Here is an 11,107-nt window from a genome sequence, read left to right on the forward strand (position 1 = left end):
CCCATCATTAACTTTAAAGGGTGGATTTTTTTCTCCCGATGTCAAAATTTGTGTCCATTGGAGACAGATGACACTTGTCATCTGATTTTTAGATATAATGTGTTATTTATGGGCCAATATTCAAAACCTCCTTTTTTTTTTTTTTTTTTTTTTTTTTTTTTTTTTTTTAAATTGCAGGCAATACCACTCTATCACTCTATTTCGTGCACTCACTTTCATTATGAAGTTTGTTATGTCCTTACTAGAAATAGTAACAACTCTGGCCGCATGGTACTGCCTTAAACTCTCTCAGACAATATTAAATCAAAGAGTGTCTCCCCCTATCTATGGTGCCATTGTGCTGTTGTCTCACAAGAAGAGTTTTGCTCTGTGATTCCACTTCAAACCCCACTGAAGCCTGTGGGCATCTTTTCTTTGACTTAGTGTCCTTGAATTATATCTACTTGATATAATTGGATTGGCAAACTCTAGCCCTTGAGCAGTTCATCAGCTTTCTAAAGAAATAAGCAAAAAAGATTCCTCTCCTTTATACATACAATACGCATTTTTTTACATTGAGTGTTATCATAGACAGCTTATGTTATTTTGAAAATGAATTTTTACAAAATTTATAAACACTGTTATATCAAACATTCTCAAAAACTGGAGAAATTACTGACACAAAACCTGAAAGACCCTCAATAGAATTCTTCCAGTACTATTTCTCTACTTGCATATTTCATATTTCAGTGTCCTTTACTGCAAACATAATTTGGCCATATGGGAACAGAGAAAAGTCAACAAATCTCCAACAGTTTTGAATAAGACCTGCATCCGTTGTTTAATGAGCGTAACTGAACATCTAAAAAATTTTTTTTTCCTGGTATGCCCATTCTGTTACCTTTACTCATATTGAGCAATACCTTAATTCCCAAATAGTTTCATTCACTGTAGTGGGATTACATGTGACAAAATTATATATGCAAAAATACTGAAAATTGTTTTCCACTTTTAAAATCATTATTCAGTTAACAACTAACATCATATTCTTCTTTATATATAATGTAAAAATGACATAAGAGTAGTATTTGCAACTTCTGTATCAGAAATCAGTGTACAAACTTTAGGAAATAATCTTATAGTTGTGCTATAGTTCTGACAGCCTAAAAATGTATGAAGCGTGACCAAGAGTAAATTTAACAGGCCTAGATGCTTTGTTTATATACTTGGGTTTTTGACACTTTATATTCCCCTAGCCTGGCACAATTTAAGTTTAAGCATACATATGTCACACTAACATGACATTAGAAAAAATTTTCTTACCACCACCAATTTTCAGTACAATCAGTAATGGACATTAATGCATATCAGCTAAGTGAAATGCACTTTTCAAGTAGTTTGTCTAACATAATACTGTATAAATTATAATGATAGTTTGTTTTCCTATCCTGCAAAAGTTAAAAAATGCATTAAGCTTCGTATGTTGTGAGTAGTCTTATTGACTGTAATGATATAACTCACAGCTCAGGAAGCTAAACGGCTGAAAAAGGTTTTGTATTCTGTCTCACTATTTTCTTTGTTTTTCATTTAATGAAACAATCAAGAAGATAAACTTCCTTGTTGAAGTTTATACTGCTTCAGAAGTTTTAGGCTATGTAAACTGCAGAAGAATATAAATTTAATCAAATTAAGTTAAAGCCTAATGAAATAGAAATTCCTTTATTTACTCTGAAAATTTAGTTACCTTCTATTTTGATAATTCAATCCAGTTTTTACTCCCCCACCCCCACAAAAAAAAAAAGTCTTGTAGTTACAAGCCTGTAATTATACATAGCAAAGAAAGAAAGAAAACTGCTCCTTGCCTATGGAAATTATATATAGTTTTTCAAGTTCCAACCCCTCTCTGAGCTGCTAACCATCACACAACATATGCCATTTGGCAATTTGTCTCCTAGGATATTCGCAAATTTCCTTCCAGTGTTCTCCACCTGTTCCTTCTGCTGAACATCCCAAGGTTAACTGGCCAATGACCTCATTTCTTGACCCTCTATCTGAATCTAAAACCAAAAATTCAATGCTGATATCATCAAGGCCCTCACAAGGAATGTCAAAGACAAACAATTCATTGAACACTGCATTGGGGGTACACTTCTTCACATGGGTTTTCTTTTTAGAAATTCTTTTCTTAGCATGGTACAGGTTCACTTTGACATAAGGATCTGCAATGAAAAGAAAGAACACAGATAAGCTATTGAATTGTCATTTAGAAATTCCTTGATCTAGTTGATGGTAAACTTTGTAATATACCAACAGAATTATGTCCCAGTGAGGGATAGTTACTAAAGATGATTCGTCTCATTCTTTTTTTTTTTTTTTTTTTTTTGTATTTGCTTCTGAATTAGTCTCTTTAAGCTCCTTTTATGGTCACCAAATATGTAATCAAGACAGTCAGTAAAGTTTAGGGCATAATTCATCTAACCAAATGCTGGTGACTCCTCTATGAGATAAATTCTGCCCTGTAGTTTGTTAACACTCATGTTTACATGTCTACTGCCTCTAAAACTGGTCTGAAAGAACATAAAATTGTAATGAATTCTGACAAATATATATCACTATATATTTACATGTAATAGAAATCTGCTTTTCACACATTTTACAAGTAGGGGAAAATCATTAGTGTTAATAAGACTCATGGAAAGCAAAGCCTCAAAACCAAGAGAATAATCCCATGCTGAGAGAATGGATGCAATTCATTTCAGTTGTGGATCTTTCTAAGTCAATTAGTTTGATTAAATTTCTCCCACCAATTTTTATTGAACAAATTTAACATTAAACTTTAAATGTAAGACTACATTTCTTGATAGGATATGTACTTGACTTTATGTCTGTACTGTACTATTGAAAAAGGGAAGAGAAAATATCCATATTTTAGCTCTGTTAAACAATTTTGAGTGTTTGCAATCCTCGGAATCTTTCAACTGTTGCAAGATTCCTTCGCTATTGTCTTCAACAGTAGTTATACTTCTTCAGAGCAATTCTAAAGAACACTTTAGAAATCATCCATTTCAAGTATATTTATTTTGCATTTATATTTACACGTATTTCAGTGCAAATATGTACCTGTTTCCAAAATCTCACAGTGCAGAGATGCAATGCAAATTCATTTCTATTAAGTGAAGTAGTCTATGTAAACAGTCAGCTAATAAACATCAAGAACAGTTGAACTTCTTTTTTTTTTAATTTATTTAAGTGAAATTAAATTGACCCATATTTAGAAATTCTATGCCAAAGCTATCAGACTGAAATGGTCAGATAATGAAAATTTTTTTGTTTCCTTGGATTGACAATGGTTTGACAGGAGTAAGGTATGATAGAATACATCTTCACTTTCATAATCTATCATCATAATAAACATTCTAAAAAATAGCTTTATATAATTAAAATGTTCATTAGCTTTGGAATGAGAATATGCTACACAAGCACTAAAAATATCAAAATCAGTATCCATCAGTGCTTTCATGCCATTGTTCATTTCTTTTTAAATGAACTTTTCTGTTATTTCTGGCTAATAGATAAGGCTGAAATGTTCCTCTTGATTTTATTAAGACTACTAGGAGACCTCAGCACCAATATTTCTTGGTGTTAGAAGTAGAAAGACTGTATTATTGGCTGTAGTAATTATGATTCAGTAGTTCCAAAGGGTACTTCCTCCTTCCTTCAAGAAAATCCTGTGTTGAAAGAGTTAAGTCTTACACAGAATCAATAGCAGATGTGCTATAATTTGTATAGTCCTCTGCTGTGTACTGTTCTTCTTGTGTGTTTGTCTTATTCTCAAGTGGTTAGTATATTGCATTTTAAATTTTATTATGTTATTATATTATCTAGCATTAACATGCATTTAAATGCAATTCTAGTATTGACTTCAAAGAAAGTTTCACTGAATGCAAAATGGCACAAGACCAGGAGAAGGGACTGCAAAAGCTTTAGTATACCCCCAAGCAGTGGGATAGTTCACCTTTTCACCTTGCCAAATAAATGTTAATGCTCAGTGGGTCAAATTCAGCACAAATGCAACTGGTTGCCTTTTTGGATGCTAAACTGAAATATACCATAATATACCCTATGAGGATCTCACTCAATATTGATCGTCATAAATAAACTGATCTTTTGTCATAAATAAAAGCTTTTAGTATCTGCAAACAACATCCCATACTTATGTCAGATGGGTTCTGTTCAAGACAACGACAAAACTCATTGGCTTCCAGTGCTAACAGATGTCATAGTTTTTCTAATGTGTTTGAAGAACAAATTTCTAAAATATATACTCTGCAAAATAAAGCATTGACCTAGATATGAATGAAATTAATAGGCTGCAAATAATACAGACACCACTTCTGCATTTCTGGGCTATTTTTAATCTTTGAAATGTCACATTTCAACTGTCTTCTATGTTTATTGTACATTCTTTGGCCTTATTCATTAGTAAAACCATTACCTGATAATCCTGACACATCAGATTTAGGTAGATGCCTGGCTTTTAAAATAACAACAGTTAGCGTGTTTGTTGCAGACTGATAACAGAGAGAGATCAGTAATTCTCCACACCCAGATGATTTCTAAGGAAATGAAAGGGAAAAAGAAAAGAAAAGAAAAGAAAAGAAAAGAAAAGAAAAGAAAAGAAAAGAAAAGAAAAGAAAAGAAAAGAAAAGAAAAGAAAAGAAAAGAAAGAAAAGAAAAGAAAAGAAAAGAAAAGAAAAGAAAAGAAAAGAAAAGAAAAGAAAAGAAAAGAAAAGAAAAGAAAAGAAAAGAAGACTATTTACGAGCAATTCTTTTGACCATGCTTGAAAGTAGAGCTAATAAGATTTCTAAAACGTCACATAACTGTGCATCCCAGACTAGTGTAGAAGTATATAACTTATGAAGCTATGCTGCTTTGTCTAGCAAATATAATTTTCCTGTACTATAGTTACATAACTCTTCTTATTGTTGGCTATTAGACTGAACAAAAGTAAATAAGTAAATAAATAACTAAATGAAAATATGGGTTGACATGGCATCATTAGCTTCACAGATTAGAAATGAAATCCTACATCCTGAGAAAAAAGTCTCAGTGAAAGAAAAACACCTTAAGAAAAACAAACTCCTGTGAAAGCTATGTTGAAAAAAAAAAGAATAAAGGTAATATACAAAAAATCTTCCATAAAATCTTTTTAGCCATTAGCTATTCAAAAGCAATTAGTGAAATCTCATCCCTGACACTTTCTAATGTAGCATAATATAAATGGAATAAAGATAAGATCAAAGACTTTCTCTATGATTATTAGATATGAATTTGCAGGAGTAATTTAGTTCACAGAAAGGAGGAAGTCAAGGGAAGCAAGCAAAAAGAATACCTTATATACCAGAAAACCCAGTAAATTATCAACAAAATATCAGTGACATAGTTATAGTTGTAACATAGTGATAGAATTGCAAAATAATATTAGTTAAAGGTATGTGTCTGGTAGACATTTATTTGATTTGTCAGCATGCTTGCTCTTTGAAAACAATCAGATTGAAAGCCAATATACAGTCCACTTCCTTAGCAGAGATTAAAAGACGTGTGTGAGGCATGTGCATTTTTGTGGTTCAACTATGATTGTGGTCTTTACATTTTGAAATGAGACAATTATTTTACATATTTTTAGCCTAGTGAAGTTAATATGCTTTGTCATTGACTTCAGTGAGGTTTTGGCATCTCCCTCATATCTTATTGTCCTTAGAAGTGCTACAGCCTCTACCACGGTTGTTAAGAGAGAAAAGGTAGTAACAGCACTGAAGTGAAAGAACATGCTACTGCACCACCAGTAGAGTCTCAAAGAGGTTCCAGTTCCTTCAGTAAAGACTACCTGTATTGTTTAAGAACCTGCTTATCAACCTCTGGATATGAAATGAAAGATGTGCATTGATTTCAATACACTTTGAGAAAACATGATTTCAAACAGAAAAGAGGAGTATAATAATAATAATAATAATAATGTATAAATCTTTGCATTCTTTCCTGTAATGTTCTTTTATTTCATTTGTATAGCTACCTCCTTATGCTGCCATTATGGAAACATCTCAATAGCTTACATGGTAAACTTGTACCCTTCTCTTTCCAATATGCTAGCAGCATTGCACAAGAATCAGCTAAAACTAGTACAACACTTCTAAATTTTAAATAAGAAATATGTTACCCTAACATTTCTTTTGATGATCTCTCTGTCCATTAGCATCCTTCCTTCTGATAATTCAGTTCCTTCAAGGGGGATGAGGACTTCTCCAATGACATCATCTCTGGAAAACCTGTCAAAGCTCAAGATCATAAAGTGAAGTGTTAAGTCTTGAATTTGGCTGTAGGGGATCCCATAGAATGTGAAAGTCTCATCAAAAGCTGGATCTAAGGTTTTTCTCAGCACTCTGGTTTTCACCTTGTGCTTTTTCTTAGGCAGGATTGTCATTTTGATATAGGGATCAGAAGTCATTGACTGTTCATCCATTGCTGGCAGCCCACGTGCTTCCTTGATGTTCACTACAAATGCCTTTTTCTCAAAGTTGTACTCTAAAGAGAAAAAGAGTATTCCTAGCTTTTCTTGTTTTTCTTCAGATGAAAGGGATGTGATGGACTTTAAACTATCAGGGGATACTGATTTTTTCTTACTTTCCGAAAAGTGTTTCGGAGACACATTTTCAAGATCTGGAGAGCTCTGTATTTCAGAGGTTGTTTTGAGGAAATTGCCATTTAGATCTCTCTTCTCTAGGTCTAGATGGAGAGAATTCTTAGGCATTGCCAATTTGTTCTTTGCTTCACTTTTATCATCTGCTCCAAACTTCTTCTTACTATTGAGATTCTCAGGATAAACATCAACTCCCTTCAGAATATGGACAAACTCATATGGAGGGGTCTTGTTGGATTTGGAAGATTTGCGCTGGCAGCAGATCCAAGCAAAAAGGGAGACAGAGAAGACAAGGCCAAATGCACTGAAGAGCCCAACCACTGTAGGAATTTCATCTGCAAATTAAATAAACAGCAACAAGCACATAAGAAGCAATGCCTTCGACTGTGTGATACTTAATAAAGTAATAATTTAGCAAAACAAACTGGTACAAAATGGTAATAACAGCAGTGTCAATGGACTAAAAGTGCTTTGCACTGTACATATCACTCGCCACGTTCAGGCATGAATGTGCAGTCCCATACAAAGACAATTGCTATGTTAGTATTTTTCCATTTATTGAGTGTCTGGAAAGAAAATACTGTTCTCATCCTAACAGCAATAATCATCCCTCTAGGTGTAGTTTCTGTGTTTATGTCAGTGAGTAAAACTACTTCAGGTTTCAGCTTTGAATTTATGCAGCTTTGTTGGTTAGGTAGTACAGATTCTGAAATATGTGTTACTTATAGATACATCATCTGCTTTTCACACCACTTCCTAGAACACTTTGTACACTCAATTAGCTCATTCTTATGGTCTGATCCCATAACTGCCTAGAGGTATCTCTTGAAAAAAATCTGAGTTTAACACAAAGTTAAAACACTCAGTTTCAATGGGATTTTCAATACTTTGCAGGAAAAAGGCTACTAAGAAAATTTAGGATGATTATATACCAAGTGTATTATACATGTTATAAATGGCTCAGGATTCAAATTAGGATTAAATAAAAAAATAGGATTTATTGAAAGAATATAAAGGAATAGAGGTAAGCAAACAGCGCTGGGTGCACCGGGAGTCTCCGCTCCACCAGGACGCACACCAGTTACATCAAGCAGCTGATTTTTATGCTCCTAGACTAATACATATTCATTACTACTTCTACAAAAAATAGATTATTATAATTAGCTTCCGGGGTGCAGTCCCTCCTACTGGAGCATGCGCAGTCTCCTCTGGGGTCTCTTCTGGGGGTCTCTAGGGGTCTTTCATGCTGAAGGCTCGCAGTCTTCCTCTCCCCCTTTGTACTTACTGGGCACCATGCCAAGTTTATAGAACATCCTCTTCAAGTCTTGTCTCCCAGCCGTCCTTCAGCTTCTTTCTCCTTCCTCTTAATCTCTCGGCCCCCCCTAACCAGATACCAAAGATCCACATAGTATCCCATAACAGTCACTAGTTGTTATCAGTTGTTCTGAAACTCCCAGACACACGAGTAATTAAAACATTCTTCCCCAGCCATTCACAGACACATCTATAGCAGTGTTAGAAATAGAAGTCCGGAATAACAAAAGCAAACAGGTTCATAAATTTAAGAAGTGATAAATTGACTAGAATGAGGGGGAGACTGGGACACACTGCATCTGTGGTTCAAGAATTAAATTGCCAGTGCAGGGCCCAGAGGCAGACAGGATTCAAACAGAATTGTTCTTTATGGCACGAATTGTTAAAACATTCCTCACATACAGATGGATGAGACACTGGGCAGTTACATGTGAGTCCAAAGCTGAAAAAAATTGCTTAAATGTATCACTGATACCCAGAAAGCTTTGAATTTAAAACACTATGAATTGAAGCCATAGAGAGTTTACAGGAAGGATCACAACTTTTTAGGAATATATAAGAAAAACATTAAACCAGAATTCTCCTGTAGCTTAATATGAATCCTATACTAAAATACTTAATGAAGAAAAAACTGAGCAAGCATTACAACCTCAATTGTCACGTGGGATACATTAGTTACATACAGAGTATCATTAGCCCTTCACAAGCATGCATTGAAAGGGCAAATGAGCACAACTAATTAGAAATCCAATTTTGCCCATAAGTAACACTACTAAGTGAGTTTAAACCTCCCACAATGTAAGAGCTTAATATTTATTCTTTGCAACAATGGAGACCAGTAGAATATTAATGGAATGATATTGTTGATGCATAAAGGCAATTGCGTAACAATTCTGGTTCCTCTAGCAAATAATTAGCAGATCCTCCTGGATGAGAGAAGCAAAACTATCTCCCTCTGTGAATTACTAAATCAGGTTCATCTAGGTAAAAGCTGGACAAATAGATGTGCTACCACCATAACTTTGCTTTTCAGTGAGATGAGTCAAAAAAAAAAACAAACAAAAAAAAAACACAATAGCCATCACAATGAAGTAGGACATAATGTTCCAGCAAAGAAGGAATCAGGCCCGGCTATTAATTGCTTCTGACAATGCTCATGCCACTTCACCTTTGCCTACAAACCATATCAGTCTACATACTTAATTATAAGAATTTAATGAGATGACTAAAATATATATACATAATCAAAGTATTTTTCTAAGTTAAGCACGTGGCTCTGAGTTTCAAGAATTCTCTGGGCTGCAGAAATGTAAATGTACATGGTATAAAGGTAGAAAGCAAGGAGTAACTGAAAATTAATTAGAATACTTTAAATAGCTTTTAAGAAAGATTTGCACATTTTCAATACTTTTTCATGAGATGACAATTAAAATTTTGATAGTAATGGAAATTATGCAATATTTTTATTCTACAAATATTGAAAGCAGTTGTAGAATCAATTTATTATTTAAAATATTAATTAACTGCCTTAAATAAGCAATTAGATGAGGATGATTTCACAAGCTTATTAGAAACATCAAGTGGGTAGGGTAGGCAGGAAAGGTAACGGTAACTAAAATGTTTTTACATCTACAGCTAATTATAATACAACCTGAATTTTTTGCTGTTGTCATAATGTAAATCAGTTAGTTAGCATTCAAGGCAGTGTATTAATAGGAAACATCACTTATTGATCCTGGGAGAAATTCTTGTTTCAGTTATGTGATGCAAATCTGGAGCTACCTCACTTAAGTCAGTGAAGTGATCCTCGAATTAAACCACTGCTAAAGCAAATAACATCCAGGCTAGAGTCAATATTTGTAAAGCAGAGTTCAAAAACATTTTTACTCACAGCTTTTCTGAGTAAAGCTATTTAGTTACCTATTTCATAAGTGCACGTTATGACTTTTTCTGAAACTTGCAGTATCACAGTTATTCAACGTGTAGAAATGCCACAACTGAAAAGTTCATTGTTATCATTGCTATTCTTAGTGAACACAGATTAATCACGACAGAGCTGTTTAGCCAAAAACACTGGGATCCTGTATTTTCATCCTCCTAGCAATGTTCTTTACAGGACTACATTTCACTTTAACTAACGGTTGACAAGTCTTCCTCTATGACAAGTAAAAAGGAATGACAATTATTCCAAGAATGACAAAGATTTTCTCTGTGGCACAAGATGCATTTACATCATTTAACTCTGAAGCCGTGCTACTTTAACCGAGACAGAGAAAACAACCTCAAACCGCCGTCATCCAAAAACACACCTAGTCCAACACGCTGCGTACTGGGAGGCGCCAGGGTGGCTCAGCAGAGCCTGCCTGCATGCTCTTCTCCTGGGGAAGGGAGCAGTCCCCAGCAACCTCCAGCCCCTCTGCCGGGATGGGGATGCGCTTACCGAAGTGCTGGCGGCTGGCCGTGATCTGAGCCATGTTGGCGGCGTGCGCTGCCCGTGGTGCTGGGGATGCTGTCCGCGGTGTTGGGGATGTGGCCCGCGATGCTGGAGCTTTCTGACGGGGAACAGGAGCCTCTCCCCCGGTGTCCAGAGATCTGCCCGGAGCTCCGAAGCCGTCTCCCTGTCTCTCAAACCACTCAGGCAGCCGGCTTTTCCAACGTGGTTTAAAAAAAAATAATAATAATAAAAAAAGTAAAAAAAAAAAAAAAGTAAAAAAAAGAAAAAAAAGAAAAAAAATAAAGAAAAAAAAGCGGTGGGGAAGGTGGAGGAAGAGGATGCGAGGGGACTGGAGGAGCGGGGGGAGGGGAAGCTTTGGTCCTCCCCTTTTGCACACTGATATGCAACCTCCTTCCTGTTTTGGCTCTTCTGTGTAGCTCTGCTCCGAGACTGAAGACGTGGCTGAAACCCAAATTGACGCAATCCTGACGCTACAGGGCTGAAATCAGCACCTTTCCCACGTCCCATCCCCCTCCTCCCAACCACCACACCCTCCATCTCTTCGTCCCGGCCCCCCCCCCCCCCGGTCTTTCTGGGGATTGAACACTCTGTTTCTGTTTTGCTGTGGTAACATCTATTTATCTGCTTATTTATCTATCAGCTGGACAGGCTACAATGATGT

At 35.4% G+C, this 11,107-nt stretch overlaps 1 protein-coding gene across 1 annotated transcript; it reads right to left on the minus strand.

Annotated features, from left to right (window-relative positions):
- Window positions 1-259: 259 nt before the first annotated feature.
- LOC311426368 (synaptotagmin-4-like) lies at window positions 260-10,634 on the minus strand. The gene is made up of 4 exons (XM_084502828.1): window positions 10,432-10,634; window positions 6,198-7,012; window positions 4,475-4,595; window positions 260-2,198 (listed from the first exon to the last, which is right to left on the minus strand). The coding sequence occupies exons 1-4, from the start codon at window positions 10,463-10,465 to the stop codon at window positions 1,891-1,893; spliced, it is 1,278 nt and encodes a 425-aa protein (XP_084358954.1). The 5' UTR covers window positions 10,466-10,634; the 3' UTR covers window positions 260-1,890.
- Window positions 10,635-11,107: the final 473 nt, after the last annotated feature.

Source organism: Aythya ferina (assembly GCF_964211825.1).
Source record: "Aythya ferina genome assembly, chromosome: W".
NCBI lineage: Eukaryota > Metazoa > Chordata > Aves > Anseriformes > Anatidae > Aythya > Aythya ferina.